The 17,373-nt window shown below is 45.0% G+C and overlaps 1 protein-coding gene and 1 long non-coding RNA gene across 16 annotated transcripts in view; one reads left to right on the top strand and one right to left on the bottom strand.

Moving 5' to 3' along the window:
• Positions 1-743: 743 nt before the first annotated feature.
• Positions 744-6,130, bottom strand: LOC114884748. Its single transcript, XR_003790891.1, has 3 exons — positions 5,850-6,130; positions 2,733-2,852; positions 744-955 (listed from the first exon to the last, which is right to left on the bottom strand). It is a non-coding gene; the product is annotated as an uncharacterized LOC114884748 (long non-coding RNA).
• Positions 6,131-8,007: 1,877 nt separating this feature from the next.
• Positions 8,008-17,373, top strand: part of EPHX2 (epoxide hydrolase 2) — a 57,164-nt gene continuing 47,798 nt past the window's right edge. For all 15 annotated transcript variants that reach the window (XR_003790692.1, XR_003790698.1, XR_003790695.1 and 12 more), the window contains exon 1: positions 8,008-8,240. Coding sequence is in view for 4 of the 15 variants with exons in the window: in XM_029201902.1 (XP_029057735.1) it covers positions 8,140-8,240 (101 nt within the window). In the remaining 11 variants the exon portion in view is untranslated. The remainder of the gene's footprint in view (positions 8,241-17,373) is intronic.

The raw sequence follows: 17,373 nt of genomic DNA, 5'->3' as shown, positions 1-17,373 counted from the left end.
CGTATAGAGTATTTACTGAGTGAATAAATAAATGACCAAAGAGGAATAGTGGTAATAAAGACATAGAAGCAGATTCAACAAAGTAAAGCCAATAAGTCCTGAGATGGAGCCACCCTCACCAGTGGGAGGGGGTGACTGTCACTGGGCTCTGGACAGCCCCAGCAGGGACAACCAAAAGACTAAAATTTTTCTAGAAGCAGGCAACTTCCAGCATTCTGACATACCTCCCTCCTAAGTGCCCAGAAGCTGCTAATCTGCTCATATCACTTTGAACCGCCCTCACAATGTCCCCAACACAAGCTCGGGGGCACCTTTCTTACCTGTGACCACAGAAGACAAGCCATTCAAAGAACAGAGTACCAGCCTGGCTTGGAGGTCCTGGTCAGCTGGCCAAAGTCCCCCCAGAATGGAAAGGCAGGTGCAGAGCACAGCTGGGTGTCTTCATTTCCTTGTCAAAAAGATGCTGGGACAGGACATGCCTTGGTGGATGAGGGAGACCTGACACTGAGAGTCAGATTGGCTGCCTGGGGAGGGCTGGACAAGTTCTGAAGACAGGCTGCTGTGCCCAGGCTCCCAGCTCTGGTGACCAGAGAAGCTGCATGCAGGTCCTGCTGAGGAGGATAGCACGGAGAGCCTGGCACGAATGCTTCTGCAGGTAAGAGCCAGGCGGGTCCACAGGAGGGACCGCCAGCTTGGCAGGCACACAGACGCATGCTCATTCCCTCTCTCTCTCTCTCTCTCTCTCACACACACACACACACACACACACCCTCTCTGGAGGGAAGGGGGAGGAGCCTGTGATTATCTAGTCCTTGTCCAGTGGGGACCAACAGCAGATTACTTGCCGTCTGGTTACGAAGATGCTTCGTTCTTTGCTCTGAAGGATCCTGCGCTCCAGGATCACTTCCTGGCGTCCCCCAACCTCACCCATAGATGGGGAATCTCCTGGGTCTGTCTGTCAATAGAGCAGTACAGCTCTGAGTAAAATAGGACCAAGGACAGAGCCGCCAGTCTGCAGCCTGCGGTTCTCTTCTTCCCCTTCTCCCCTGCAGGACCCCGGCTCCCTCGTGCTGCCACCTGGTTTGGCTGCAGCTTGCCTGCTTCCTCCTCGGCCTCCTTGCTGGTGACCTTGCCTTCAATTTCCCAGATAAGGAAGTTCACCTTCCTTCAAACCATAAATTGACCCTTTGCCTCCTTCTCGCCTGCATCAAATCAGGAGTCCTTTTCCTCCTGCTGTGCGTGGCGAAGCGTGGCCCTGTGATCCTGGCGGTGGCCCCATCTATCAAATGTCGCCCGGCTCTCTCGTATCTCCCTCTCCCTCTCGCTTGTTCCTTCCCCTCAGCCCATGAGGAAGCTCATCCTCCATCCTAAAAACACTCTGGGGTCTGCACCTTGTTATCTCATCTCCCACGTATTGTTAAAAGCCAAGGACGCAGGACATGACTGCCAGGGTTTAACTTCTGGCTCTGCTCCTTTAAAGTTGTGCGGTTTGGGACAGGTCTCTAGAGCCTTCTGTGCCTCAGTCTCCTCATATGTAAAAGGAGGATGTGAATACTGGCTCCACTTCATAAGCTTGTAATGAGGAGTAAATGAGTTAGTATAAATAAAGAGCTTAGAAAACTGAAATAATACATGATATATATGTGTACGTATGTAAATATCGGTTGGCCAAAAAGATCGTCCGGGTTTTTGTAAGATCTTCAGAAAACCCAGACGCACTTTTTGGCCAACCCGATATATATGTGATATATACAAATATGATGTATACGTGCATATATTTACACATGTGTCTGTGATTGCTAGTATTATCTTTTGAGAATGTTAAAACACATAAAAGTAACCACCAACATTCCCACTATCCAGAATTAACAAATGTTAATATTTTACCATAAGTACTTTCATATTGATATATATGTATATCTGTGTGTATATAAAGTTATGCAAGTATTAAATGCATATAGAGGGACAGCTAGGAGGAAGGAAGGAAGGAAGGAAGGAAGAAAAGAGGGAAGGAAAAGGGAAAATAATAGATTGTAACAGGGTCTTTGGTTTGAGCAATAAAAATCTGTTGATTAATTTAAGCAGAAAATGATTTTATTAAAGGGCAATAGGAAGTTCACAGGTGTACTTACAAAGCTGGAGAACCCCCCCTGGAGCACAGGTGAGAGCGAGGGAAACACCAGCCGGACTAAAGCCCAAATCACAAGCTATTACCAGCATAGTGGGCCCTGCTGCTGCAGAAATGGACGCAAAACCTTGCACCGTCTGTCACTGGTACTGCTGTCACTGCTGTCCCTGGAAACCAGCCACTCCTGCTGCTGCCAGGATTAATTCTCCTCTATCCCTACTTCACTGTGGCGCTAGCTCCCAGTACAAAGGTCAGGATAAACGCACCTGATTAATCACGTGCTCGTGAACTAAATGCATGGAAGGCCGAGGAAGCAGGAATCTGGTGCTTTGAGCTTCTATGTGAAAGGTGGCTTCTGCCACATTCAAGGTGGGAACTTTCCCAGAATATTTGAAAGGAGTTTAAATGCTGGGAAACTCCCTCAATCTTGCTCTTTGCCTCCTCCCACCAAGGCACACCCAACTTTCCATAATTACACTTTGAAAAAAATGCTTACACCTACACATTCTGTTCTAAAATGTGTACCCAGCATTTGTTTCAATCAGGTATGGCAAGACATGCAGACACGGGAATGATCGTCACAGAGGAAGAAGTTTATACTCACAGATCCCCAGAAGCAGGAATCATGGCATGTCACGTAGGGCCACACGGGGAAGCACATGGGCCACACAGAGGGCGGGAAGGGCAAAGGAGAAAACATGGCCCAGAGAATGTATTGGAGTTTCTGTAGGGAAGGTAAGGCAGGACAGGGTCAGCAGCCTAGGACTGGATAGTTTGAATCATTTTTGTGGGCTGTGGGTATAGGGGTGGTCTCCAGTGGTTCAGTACCTGGCCCTGGGGTGATTCACTGCAGGGGAAATATTGGCCTGGTGTGAGAGAGAGGTAAAGGAGATGGCCGGGGGTGTGGACTTGAGATTGGCTGGAGGGTTTGTAATATGATGTCTGTACTCCCATGAAGGCTGGATCACTGGGAAGATGTAAACAACTTTGGCCATTAGTTGCCTGGTTTGTAATGGATGCCAAACCGACCAATAGTGAATCTAAGAAAACATAGTTAGAACACTAACACAAGACAGCCATTCCTCACAGACACAAAAGAGCACATCGTAACCCCAGAGGGACAAAGTCTTACATCTCGTCAGTTACTCCAGTTAGCTCCAAGTCTTGCCTCTCTAGACAATGCACTTTCTTGCTCTAATCCTGACACAACCTCATCTTGAAATTCTGTTTCTTATGGAATAAACCATAAAGTCCATCAAAAGCATACTGCATATAAAGTAATGGAGTGGGCAGAAAATAAAATAGATTAACAAAGTAAGGAAGAAAAGGCAGGCACAGCCTTCGTCATTGTGAAAGTTAGAGTTGGACCCTATTGCTGAAGTGCTCACACTATGAGTGTCAACTATAGCGCTGGAACTATTGCCGCCGAAAGCAGAGGGTCACAGGGCCTGCTCCGTCCCTGCCAGCTGGGGACCCCGGCTGCTGCTGCCGCCCCGAAACTGCCAACCAAAACCTTTCTCGTCTTGCCCTGCTCACCTCACCAGCTCCTGCTGTAAAGTCTGGACTGGGTGCGTCTGACTTGCTGAGCTAAGCTCACAGGCCTTCACCTGAGAACGTGAGCCCTTAGCATTGTTGGATTCTATGGTCAGAGTGGCTCTTCCTTCTAAGATTCATAAGGTGGCTACGTCTTACAGGGTTCTTCTTTGCAACCACAGACATTTCTCTCAGTCTTATAAGCAGAAAGCGTCTTATGATAGGATACTGATAACTCACAGAATCTCAGGGAGGACAAGAGAAGCAGGTGTGGAAACCACACAGCCAAGAACAATGCAGTGACAGCAAACCACACCAGGTACAATTTTAACAAAGCCATCACTGTGTCACCCCATTGGCACCATGCACAGCCAGAGCTAGACTGGAGAAGCTCTGTCTCGGCCTCCCCAGAGAATCTGAGAGAGGAGATAGATGGTCCCCTGGGCTGGACAGCTGGTGTTCGTCAAGGGCAGTAAAATTGAAGCTTTGTTCTCACCCAGACACTCCAAGGACAAAGCTAGTGGCAGAAGCTGAGCTCCGCTGAAATAAAGAGATAAGACGGCCACTCCTGAGATCAGGAAAACTTCCCTGACTGCACATGCGCAGGAAGGCTCCTTGTGGGTCAGAAAGGGAGGGGATGCCACGGCATAATAAGTGTGGACATGCACCCACAGGCCTCTGCAGTGGGATCCACCTTAACAAAAAGTTGTGCATGCATGTTGGGGAGTGTCCTGGGGCCAGTCAAGTGTGAAAAAAGAAACAAGATAATTGGCCAAGTGTAAACAAAGACCTGGAAGGACTGCCCTATATAAGTGATTTAAATCACCTCCTTACTGCCTCCTCATTCAGGACTCCAGCACTGTTCTCTGGGTGTGTATTTCTGCCTTGCTTCTGTCTTAAATAAACAAACTGCTTCTCTGTGCGCTCTCCCACAGGTTGTGCTCTGTCTCTAATAATAAACTTTGTACCTGTTTTTACAGTTTTTGCCTCCTTGAAACATTCTAGCTTTCAAACGGGGAAAAGAGTCAGGGCCACTTTGCCTATGACCTCTAGCCCCTGCTGTCTCTCCAAGATCAAAACTAGATGCCGCTGCTACTGCTGTGGCTGGAAGAAAGTTCCAGCTCACACAGCTGTTGCTTCTGTTTGCTCATTCCCATACCCAACTCTCACGTGACTGGCAGAGCCCATGTCACGTGATCAGTGTTAAGGGAGCCCAGCTAACGTGGTGTTTGTGGAGGCTACCTTAAGAAGGTAAAACTCAAAATGTGAGATATTAAATTAGAGTGATGTTTGAAGGACATTGTGCATCTCTGAATGATAGATGTCCACTACGGGGCAGAATTTTCCAAATGTAGCAAGAGGTTATACGTGTTGGCAGCCAAAACAATGACAAAGAAGAAACACGACGAGTAGCCACTATCAATATTCCCTGTCTCATTTTTCTCATTGTCCCACAAACAACTGGCAACTCCTTGAATTCATCATTCCACTAAAATGGAAACTTCTTGGTCATCTCTATTTTTTGTCTGTTTTATTTACCAATGAATCCCAATTGCCAAGAAAGCACGTGGCACATAGCAGGTGCTCCATACATATTTGTTGAATGAATAAAAGAAATTCATTTGCTGCACGAAAGAAAGACAAAGCTTCACGTGGAATGTGGGTTTAGAAAACAGTTTGAGACAACTTTAAGCTTGATTCAAACACCTACAGCAGGAGAAGCAGCAGTGTGAACCTCTCTCTCAACCACTAGGAATTAAACAGAGTGTTAAAGTAGCGTTGGAAAACCAAGGCCTAGCAGGAGGTGGGAAAGGGGTAGCAGGGGCAGGGAATCCAACACGAAATCTAATGAGTTCAGTGTAATGAGTTCAATACAAATTTAGTGACTGAGAGCAGATGTAACTTCTGAATTTTCCCTACTACATTAGCCATGTTTTATGAATCTGTGCTATCACCTAAAACAAATTTTATAAATATTCAAATTAGCAGACATAAGGGTTAGGATGTACATTTCAAAAAGATATCCCTTTTCCATAGCCCAGCTGAGTGAGCTCTCATCTTCCCGTACCTTGGGTGGCAGAAAGCATAGCGGGACAATGACCCATGACAAAGAGCAGAGCACAGTAAAATGCAGTCAAGACCTCTAACCTTTGCCTAAGCAATTCATCCAGGAAGCGCTGTAACTCACCAGGTGTTATAGTTTACAGCCCAGGAACAAACAAAGGTCCATAAGACAGCTCCATAATTTCCTCTTCACCAAAGATGATTTCCATCTAAAGTGGAGTCTCATATTCTAAGTTTCTTTTTTTTTTTAAGGGGGATTTATAAAATCCAGTTCGGTCAGTGTGACCTTTCTCTTCACTTTGCTACATTTTACAAACACATACATGTATTCCTAAACAGTACTGCACCCGTCAGGCAAGAGAAATCACTCTAGTTAATTTAAATAGGGAGAGATTGAATACAGGAAATTAGGAACCTGCAAAATCTTTGAAAAGAATGGCGTAGTGAGCCTCAGACTGGGCCTTTAAGAAAGTCTCCCAGAAAAACACCACCACTGATGTGGAAGCTGTCACCTCTGCCCCAATCAGCTGGCCACCACTGGGACTGAGTTCAAGGACACAGGGGTTAGCTGGAAACCAGGGGTCCAAGTTCTTTGAATTGAGCAACTGGAAGGGAAGGCCCTTTAGTAAGACCAGGAGCAGGCTTGGGAGGTGGGAATGCAGCCAGAGTTCTGTTTCAGTCATGAGAAATTCGAGATAACCTATGAGATATTCATGAGGAGGTGCTGACTAAGAAATTGCATATGCAAGTGTGGAGGTAAAGGGAAGTCTAAACTGGAGATTTCAATTTAAGTGGTTTCATACTACATAAGCAGGCTGCCATTTGCTTTCTTTTTTTTTTTTAACTCATTTTACTTTTGAGATCACCAACTTCTTGAGTGACTACTGTATGTATTCACTTTAACTCTGGCTCAGTCTTCAAATCTAGGGTAATCTAGCGTCTATCCCCAAAAACTCCACTGAAAGTGTTCTGAAACAGGTCACCCAGCGTCATCTGAGTGCAATATCGAATTTTTTTTTCAGTTATTTCTACAACATTTGGGGTTGTTAATTACTTCCTGCTTCTCAGGAGTGGATCTCAGAAAACACTAACTGTCTCAGGCACAATCCCAGAAGAGGTTATAAAGCAAGAGAAGCAAGCGTGGTCCTGGTTCACTAGAACAAGACACCCCAAGGCAGACTCATTTCTCTTGTCGATCAGATTGATGGTTGGTAGATCAAGTATTTCTTGATTTCAGCAGGGTATCTATCTCTTACAACATTCTTCTAGCTAAAGGGGGAAAATATCTTGGGTAAATTCACAGATGACACTGTGAAGGAGGGAGGGAGGTCTTCGGCACCTATGTCCTGAGCTGTGCTCGTGGCAAGTTGGAACATCAGGCCGGGAGTATGTTTTAATTCATGGAGCTGACTACAAAGGCACAAAGAGTCCAACAACCCATTTGCAAGCACAGCTCGGACACTCCTAAGGCTTAGGTTTTCCAGAAACACAAATGAGCCAAGAGTGTGGTTTAAAACAAAGCTCAAACATTTTTAGGCAGCATTAGTATAAGAAGGCCGTACAAAGGGGTAATCATAGTTCACATTTATTCCTTCTAAACTTCATTTCACAAGAGACTGGGATGGACGTCTTCTGGGTTGGCATACAATACCTGGAGCATGATATTTTATCCTAGAAATACATTTTGCTTTGACAAAGAAGAGTGTGACTAGAGGCTCATGGTCAGGATAGTTACAGACCTGTAACTATATGTACAGAATCTAGAAAAGAAGGGCAACAAAGCTATTACTTTACTAGATATGACAACCAAAACGAATATAGAGCATCCAAATATTTAATGAAGAAACTTTGGGCATCTCTCGCTCTCTCTCTCTCAAGGGTCTGTGGCCTCTGGCTCTTTCCCAGGCCCCCCCTTCTCTCCGGGCGGGTCCAGGCGCCGGGAGGCGGTGAAGATGGAGCCCAGGCCGCCGTGGGTGCGGGTACATCAAGGGAGGCACGGTGTGACGAAACGCCGGCGGCACCGGGACAAGGGGTTGGGGCGGAGGTGGGGCGTGGTCAAATCCGGGACAGGGGGCGAGGCGGAGGCCAGGGCAAAGGGGTGAGGGGGGCCAGGGCAAGGGGCTGAGGAGGCCGGGGCCAGAACAGGGGGCGGGGCGGGTGTGGGGCGTGGTCAAGTCCGGGACAGGGGGCGAGGCGGAGGCCAGGGCAAGGGGGTTGGGGGCGCCGGGGCCAGAACAGAGGGTGGGGCGGAAGCCGGGGCAGGGGCGGAGCCGGGGCCAGGACAGGGGGCTTGGGCGGGGCCGAACTCGACTTGGGAGGCCCCGTCGGCTCGCCGCTGTGGTCCCGCGCCCCGGCCTTCGTCCATCTCCTCGCAGCGGTCTGTACCTGGGTGGAAGGCTGAGGCGCAGGCAGTCATGGCGCTGCGTGCTGCCGTGTTCGACCTGGACGGGGTCCTGGCGCGGCCCTCGCTCGCCAGCTCCTGGGACCGTGCGGAGGAGGAGCTGGCGCTGCCCAGGTAAGGGGATCCGGGCCGCTGCCCGCACTCAGAAGCCTGCGCGGGTGTGTCCGGGCGGCAGGGGCGCGACCCCTTGGAGAAGTTGCCTTTCGGGACTCCCAGCCCTGGTTTCAGATTGCTGTAGGGCGAGAGCGCTAGGTGAAAGGTTAAAACAATTACTCGACCCTAAAGTACCAGTGTGTGTAACTAGATCCACTGTCTTTCTGAATGCTGATTATTTAAATCTCTCTAAGGACTCCAAAATTGACCTTTATATTGAAAGCTTTTCTTTTTTTGTGTGTGGTACGTGGGCCTCTCTCACTGTTGTGGCTTCTCCCGTTGCGGAGCACAGGCTCCGGACGCGCAGACTCCGGACGCGCAGGCTCGGCGGCCATGGCTCACAGGCCCAGCCGCTCCGCAGCATGTGGGATCTTCCCGGACCGGGGCACGAACCCGCGACCCCTGCATCGGCAGGCGGACTCTCAACCACTGCGCCACCAGGGAAGCCCCTGAAAGCTTTTCTTAAAGTAAGAGAAATTGCTCCCCGAGCTGACTGCTGCCCGCTTACTTCTCTGTAATGGAATGGATCTTAAAGACCTAAGCTGAGGTTTCTAGAGAAAAAAGTCCTGTGCTCTGCACATTATAACAGCAAACCAGAAACGCCCCCAAAGCCTAAGCACTGGAAAATGGTAGACAAGGAAGCATCACCAGTAAACGTGACGTTCAGGAAGAGATTTCAGTCACATCAGAAAATATCTGTTATAATAAGTGCAAAAAAACTAACCCACCAGAGTGTACAACTATTTATACAACATGGAAACTACGGAAAAACTATTTTTCAACTATGGAGAAAAGCTACATGTTGAAAATGCCTGGAAGAAATATACCAAAATATCCCTCTGGCTGCACCAATTTACATTCCAGTCGGCGCTGTACAAAGGTTTCCCTTTCTCCACATCCTTGCCAACACACATTATTGCTTATCTTTTTGATAACAGCCATTCTAACAGATATGAAGTGATATCTCACTATGGTTTTGATTGCATTTCCTGGAAGCTCTTTTAACCACGGTGTTGTTTCACTTTATTTTTTTTTGGCCCATAAATTTTATTTTTTTTAAAAGACATAAAAAGAGAGTAAGCTACAATATGAGATATGTTTGTATCTGTGACCTCGTCAATGTGGGAGTGAACATGACTTGTGAATATATAAGTCACAAGTATACTTGTGAGTATACCAGTGAATATACTTGAGAGTATATTTGTGAGTACACAGGTCACAAGTGTACAAGTTTACAGATGTGGGGAATTTCAAAGAGCACTGGTCTCTGAGTCAGACCCAGGTTAAAATCTCAATTCTAACACTTAGCGTTGGGTGACCTTGCTTAACCTGACTTAGTCAACTCAACTGAGACCTTAGTGTTAGTCTTAAAATAAGAAAACACCTCCCCCAGAAATTTTTGTGCTAGTTAGATTAGATGACGTGTAAGGTGGGTGGGTAACTGTGTTCCTGATACATCTTTTTATTTATTAAAGTCTCATGCACATTCAGAGTGATTTTTGGGCATATTTCGTTCATCTAGTGTGACACTGACTCACACATTCTCCCTGTGACCACGGTCACGATTGTTCCCAGAAGCCATAAACAGGTTATAGCAAACCTAGCTGACCCCAGGAGGTCAGAGTCTGTGACTTTGACCTTATTAGCCTATGGAGTCTGTGAACTAACCATGAAGGTGTGAATTCAGACAGTGAGCCTCAAGGGCCTACCTTGCACTGGGCATTTCCAACTTGCTTGCTATCTGGTATAAAAACTCAGACATCCACAGATGCCATAGTTCAAAATGAAGGCAGTGCCACGAAAGGTACAGAGTTCTTAGTTGCTTCAAAGGAGGGAGAGATTAGGTCTGATCAGGGGGAATCAGGAACCAGAGGCAGACCCTGAGAAGACTGATAGGATGCTGATGAGAGATGTGAAGGGAGGACTTCCCAGGTGAGCAAAGTCTGGAGGTGGAAAGCAAGGAGAGTTCACGAAACACTGAATATTCCAGCCTAGCCAGACAGGAGGGACGGCATGAGAGGGAAGTGAGGAAGTTGGCTGGGCCTGCATTGTAGCACCACGCGAAGGTCAGGCTGAGCACATACCTAATTTGATAGCAGTTGACTCTGAGTTGAGTTGGGGTGGAGATGTAGTAAAATAATTGTTGCTCACCATCAGCTGCAGTGATGGATCAAGTACATTGGCAAGAGGAAAGAGGCCACCGCTCCCAGTTTAAGATTTGAGAGTTTGGCAGCTGGAGGGGGGGAACAGTGTGGAGAGATGGTGAAGCCCGGTGGAGACTGGAACGGAAGCAGACGAGACCTTCTTGAGCTAGGAGTTTGCAGGGTCACTGGCATGGAAGACGAAGATGAAGATGAAGAATCCAGGCTGCAGGGCCCAGCCGAGGACAGAGGAAGCCTGTGAGGCTGGTGTTGAAGCTGAGAGTGGATTAGGGGGTGAGGGCCCAGACATCTGTCAATACCTGCCTGAGGACAGGGTGGTGCGGGGACCAGTGGCTGTGCTGAACTCCAGCAGTGGAGAGATGGTTGAATACCTGGGGTGAAACAGAGGGATGCAGATTCCTCCAGCATCATACAGGGGAAGCAGGGAGAGGGAGCTCCAGTCTCATCTGTGGTCCTCCAGAGCAGAGGCCGCTGAGGGTGTGCTTGCTGGAGATGGTGGTGCCTTGGCAACTGAGGCTGACATGATCTGGAAGAACCAGGATGGTTCCCTGAGATCCAGATCTGACATGTAGACAGTCATCGTGTGCTTCATTTAATACCTTCTCACCCAGCCTGGTGGATGGTCTGCCTGGCACCACTGGACTGACTGAACCCTTGGAATGATTAAAGTGTCAGTTTCTTTCAAAAATGTTTACCCTAGAACTTGAGGTGCTTGCCATATGCAATGCTCAATGAACGTTTTCTGAGCACGAGAAACAAGTGACCAGCCAATACAGAAAGAGTATTTGAGAACCAGAACTTCCTACTCATATGCTGTGTGCTGTTTCAGGAAATATTTATTGAATGTTTCCAGGAGCTTCTGGGGCAGTTCCCAGATTTGGGGTTGCTCTTTGCACCTCTGGGCTTTTCTGTACTCTCTGAGGCATCTTTCCTCATTTTTAATTTTACATATGGGTTTTAATTTGACAACCGGTAACATAAATGCATTCTTATTATGAATATCCAAATGAACAGAATAATGTAGAACAGGAAATGTAAGTGCCTCTTCACCTTTCCTTGTTCCATTCCCCATCCCAGATATCATCTTAGTTGATACATAGTTCATTTATCCAAAACCGAGGGTTTCGTTTGTTTGTTTTCATAATTTTGGGGCAGTAAAATCCGACCTGTCTTCATGTGGTAGCAAGTCTGATCTGAACAACGTGAGGCTATTTATTACCATCATCTATCCTACTACTGTAGATAATCACACATCTCACTGTAAACATATTAATGAGTTTGATTATGAAGGCTGCTGCAGGCTCTCCTGGAGATGTTACTTAATGTGTGGTACATCCCCCATCTTACCTTTACAATCGGAAAAAAAATTCTGACTTTTGAAACTCACGTAGTTCTGAGGTTTCAAATAAGGGATCGTCAGCCTGTCACTTATTTATATGAATTTACAGACACATTTACACATAGATTGGTAGGTAGGTAGATTGGTAGACAGGTAGGTTAAAAAAAACAATAGAATCATAGAACATATATTGTTCTAGGTTTTAAATTTTTTACGTAATTTTAACTTTTATTTCATTCGACAGTTGGATATCTTTTGTGTCCATTTACATAGCTCTACCTTGATCTTTTTAACCACTCCTTAGTATTCCATAATATGGAAGTGCCATAATTTATTTAACCATTTTTCCCTGTTGGTGAACATTTATTTATTTGTTAGTTGTCACTGTTACAAATAATGTCACTAATGTTTCTGTAGGGTAGTTTTCTAAAAGTGGAGTTGCCAAGTAAAAGTGTATGTATTTACATTTAAAATATTGACAGATCCTGCCAAGCTGTTCAAAAAATGCTGTACCTGTCCCGACATTGCATGAGAAGGCCAGCCCAGATCCTCCCTGCAGAGGAGATGGTTCTCTTAAACCTTTTTTTTTTTTTTAAACAAATTTATTTCTTTATTTATTTTTGGCTGTGTTGGGTCTTAATTGCTGCGCACGGGCTTTCTCTAGTTGCAGCGAGCGGGGGCTATTCTTCATTGTGGTGCAGAGGGTTCTCATTGCGGTGGCTTCTCTTGTTGCAGAGCACGGGCTCTAGGTGCAGTTGTGGCATGCGGGTTTCAGTAGTTGTGGCTTGCAGGTTCTGGAGTGCAGGCTTAGTAGTTGTGGCTCACCAGCTTAGTTGCACCATGGCATGTAGGATCTTCCCGGACCAGGGCTCAAACCCGTGTCCCCTGCATTGGCAGGCGGATTCTTAACCACTGCGCCACCAGGGAAGTCCCAACCCTTTTAAACTTTTGCCAGTCAGATGAAGGAAAAACATTACCTTGTATCAGTCTGCATTTTCCTCTCCACTGTTCATTTTTGTTGGCAATTTTTATTTTTTCCTTTGGTGTTTACCTATTTATACCATTTGCCCATTTTTGTATTAGATTGTCACTTTCTTCTTGATTTCTAGGAATTCTTGATTTCTACCACGATGTTTTATGTTTTCTACTTACCATCTCTTCTGCTACTTCTTTTTTTCTCCCTTCTTTTTCCCATCTTCAGTTGGGTTGATCAAGTTCTTTTCTTCCAGCTTCCCTTGGGGAAACATCTTGTTTCTAGTCTTCTTACTGATACATTTTGTTTCTCATTCTCCTTAAGATTACTTTTGTTTTTTTGATATGCATATATAGTAACTCATACTATTAACATAATCTTTTCTGTCAGCAGACATGTTCATTGCTACCAGTGTTTTTCGTATCAATATAATGATGAATTTGTCTGGTGTTTGTCCTGGGTTCCTAGTACAGAGCTTCTAAAAACCCTTGGGATTTCCTGAGCATCAGTATGTCTTTGTTGTGCTAATGAGGTTACTCACTTGGTGGGAGGTTCTGCAGAGCTTCCTAATGGGGGCTGGTCACCAGAAAGGCCCATCTCTGTGATTAGAGGTTTGAGACTTTGCACCTGCCAGAGCTCTAGGGAGGGGAGAACCCTGGGGATTTAGTTCAGACATGTAGCCGATGAGTTAAATCAGTCATGCCTAATGAAGGCCCAATAAAATCTCTGTACACTGAGGCTCAGTGGAGCTTCCTGGTTGGTGACCGCATCAATTTGCCAGGAGGATGATGTGCCCTGATTTCATGGCGAGAGGGCCCAGATGCCCTGTGCGCCCTCGCAGACCTTGCCTTCTGTGTATTCTTTAAAATAAAACTTAATAGTAAAACTTAAAAGTAAGTAACACTTTTCAGTGTTCTGTAAGTTGTTTTAGTGAATTATCAGAACTGGAGGGTTGTGGGAACCCCCAAATTTGTAGCCAGATGGTCAGAAGTATGGGTGGCCTGGAGAACCCCTGAGACTGCAGCTGGTGTCTGACGTGAGGGCAGGTCTGTGGAAGACTTGCCTTCAACCTGTGGGGTCTGTGCTAACTCAGGACAGGTAGTGTCAGGATTGAATTGCAGTACACCCATCTGCTATTGGCCAGCTGGGGTGGAAACAAGAATAACATTCTGCCCCACACTGCCACAGCCAGGTTACTTAACCATCCTTCCTTCCAGCCTCTCATGCTCACTCTCACCAGAACTTTCCCCAGGCAGGTAGATTACTTTGCTTCCAGTTTTATCATGAGACAAATCTGCTGCTTCCAGCTCCTTTGCCTAATACAGTTGACCCTTGAACAACACAAGTTTGAACTGCGCAGGTCCGCTAGTACATTGGTTTTTTTGTTTGTTTTCAGTAGTGAATACTACAGTACCACACTATCTGAGGTTCGTCAAATCCAAGGATTTTGAGGAACCACATAGTCAGAGGGCCAACTATGGGTTATACAGGGATTTTTGCAGAGGGTCAGTGCCCTAAACCCCAGTGTTGTTCAAGGGTCAGCTGTACATTATTAGCTATGAATGTATGTATTCAGTAGGTGAAGAATCCCTTTGGGGGACAACAATTGAATTCTAGATATAATGGTTGAGTCTCAAGAGTTCAGTTGTGCAAAAATCACTAATAACGATTATAGTAAACAGTGTAAGATTAAATTTCATATACAACTAATGTTTTCTGGATGATTGAGGAGGATACAAAATGTATGCAATATAATCTGATTTAAAATGATGGCTGGGAGGGAGAAAGAGGAGTATTGTTTAATGGGTACAAAATTTTAGGTTGTAAAGGTAGGAAGATGAAAAAATTCTGGAGATGGATAGTGGTGATGGTTACACAACAATGTACTTAATGGCACTGATCTGTACACTTAAAAGTGGTTAAAATGGTCAGTTTTAGGTCCATATTGTTTAATGTATCATTTAAAGCTTGAGTTTCCTTCTTTATTTTCATTTTGGATGATCTGTCCATTGGTGAAAGTGGGGTGTTAAAGTCCCCTACTATGATTGTGTTACTGTTGATTTCCCTTTTTATGGCTGTTAGCATTTGCCTTATGTACTGAGGTGCTCCTATGTTGGGTGCATAAATATTTGCAATTGTTATATCTTCTTCTAGGATTGATCCCTTGATCATTACGTAGTGTCCTTTGTCTCTTGTAATAGTCTTTATTTTAAAGTCTATTTTGTCTGATATGAGAATTGCTACTACAGCTTTCTTTTGATTTCCATTTGCATAGAATATCTTTTTCCATCCCCTCACTTTCGGTCTGTATGTGTCCCTAGGTCTGAAGTGGGTCTCTTGTAGACAGCACATATATGGGTCTTGATTTTGTGTCCATTCAGCCAGTCTATGTCTTTTGGTTGGAACATTTCAACCATTTACATTTAAGGTAGTTATCAACATGTATGTTCCTATTACCATTTTCTTAATTGTTTTGGATTTGTTATTGTAGGTCTTTTCCTTCTCTTGTGTTTCCTGCCTAGAGAAGTTCCTTTAGCCTTTGTTGTAAAGCTGGTTTGGTGGTGCTGAATTCTCTTAGCTTTTGGTTGTTTGTAAAGCTTTTAATTTCTCTGTCGAATCTGAATGAGATCCTTGCTGGGTAGAGTAATCTTGGTTGTAGGTTTTTCCCTTTTATCACTTTAAATGTGTCCTGCCACTCCCTTCTGGCTTGCAGAGTTTCTGCTGAAAGATCAGCTGTTAACCTTATGGGGATTCCCTTGTATGTTATTTGTTGCTTTTCCCTTGCTGCTTTTAATACTTTTTCTTTGTATTTAATTTTTGATAGTTTGATTAATATGTCTTGGTGTGTTTCTCCTTGGATTTATCCTGTATGGGACTCTCTGCACTTCCTGGACTTGGCTATTTCCTTTCCCATATTAGGGAAGTTTTCAACTATAATCTCTTCAAATATTTTCTCAGTCCCTTTTTGTTTCTCCTCTTCTTCTGAGACCCCTATAATTCGAATGTTGTTGCGTTTAATGTTGTCCCAGAGGTCTCTGAGACTGTCCTCAATTCTTTTCATTCTTTTTTCTTTATTCTGCTCTGCGGTAGTTATTTCCACAATTTTACCCTCCAGGTCACTTATCCGTTCTTCTGCCTCAGTTCTTCTGCTATTGATTCCTTCCAGAGAATTTTTAATTTCATTTATTGTATCGTTCATCATTGTTTGTTTGTTCTTTAGTTCTTCTAGGTCCTTGTTAAACGTTTCTTGTATTTTCTCCATTCTATTTCCAAGATGTTGGATCATCTTCACTATCATTACTCTGAATTCTTTTTCAGGTAGACTGCCTATTTCCTCTTCATTTGTTAGGTCTGATGGGTTTTTACCTTGCTCCTTCATCTGCTGTGTGTTTCTCTGTCTTCTCATTTTGCTTATCTTACTGTGTTTGGGGTCTCCTTTTCACAGGCTGCAGGTTCATAGTTCCCGTTGTTTTTGGTGTCTGTCCCCAGTGGCTATGGTTGGTTCAGTGGGTTGTGTAGGCTTCCTGGTGGAGGGGCCTGGTGCCTGTGTTCTGGTGGATGAGGCTGGATCTTGTCTTTCTGGTGAGCAGGACCATGTCCAGGTGTTTTTTGGGAGTGTGTTTTGGGGTGTCTGTGACCTTATTATGATTTTAGGCAGCCTCTCTGCTAATGGGTGAGGTTGTGTTCCTGTCTTGCTAGTTGTGTGACATAGGGTGTCCAGCACTGTAGCTTGCTGGTCATTGAGTGGAGCTGGGTCTTAGCATTGAGATGGAGATCTCTGGGAGAGCCTTGACCATTTGATATTACATGGGCCTGGAGGTCTCTGGTGGAGCAATGTCCTGAACTCGGCTCTCCCACCTCAGAGGCTCAGGCCTGACACCCAGCCGGAGCACCAAGACCCTGTCAGCCACACGGCTCAGAAGAAAAGGGAGGGAAAAAAAAAAAAAAAAGACAGACAGAAAGAAAAATAAAATAAAGTTATTAAAAAATAAAAAAGTATTAAAAAGAAAAAAATATTTAAAAAAATAGAAACAAGAGAGCAACCAAACCAAACAAACAAATCCACCAGTGATAACAAGTGCTAAAAAGTATACAAAAAAAAAAAAAATGGACAGACAGAACCCTAGGACAAATGGTAAAAGCAAAGCTATACAGACAAAATCACACAAAGAAGTGTACCCATACACACTCACAAAAAGAGAAAAAGGAGGAAAAAATATATATATATAAAATTTTAAAAAAAGAAGAGAGCAACCAAATCAATAAACAAATCTACCAATGATAATAAACTCTAAGTACTAAACTAAGATAAGCATAAAACCAGAAACAAATTAGATGCAGAAAGCAAACCCCAAGTCTACAGTTGCTCCCAAAGTCCACCTCCTCGATTTGGGATGATTCGTTGTCCAATCGGGTATTCCACAGATGCAGGGTACATCAAGTTGATTGTGGAGCTTTAATCCACTGCTCCTGAGGCTGCTGGGAGAGATTTCCCTTTCTCTTCTTTGTTCTCACAGCTCCCGGGGCTCAGCTTTGGATTTGGCCCCGCCTCTGCGTGTAGGTCACCTGAGGGCATCTGTTCTGCACCCAGACAGGACGGGGTTAAAGGAGCGGCTGATT

Source organism: Monodon monoceros, unplaced genomic scaffold (assembly GCF_005190385.1).
Source record: "Monodon monoceros isolate NGI ecotype Baffin Bay Population unplaced genomic scaffold, NGI_Narwhal_1 Super_Scaffold_5, whole genome shotgun sequence".
NCBI classification, from domain to species: Eukaryota; Metazoa; Chordata; class Mammalia; order Artiodactyla; family Monodontidae; genus Monodon; species Monodon monoceros.
This window is presented reverse-complemented; position numbering and strand designations above follow the sequence as displayed.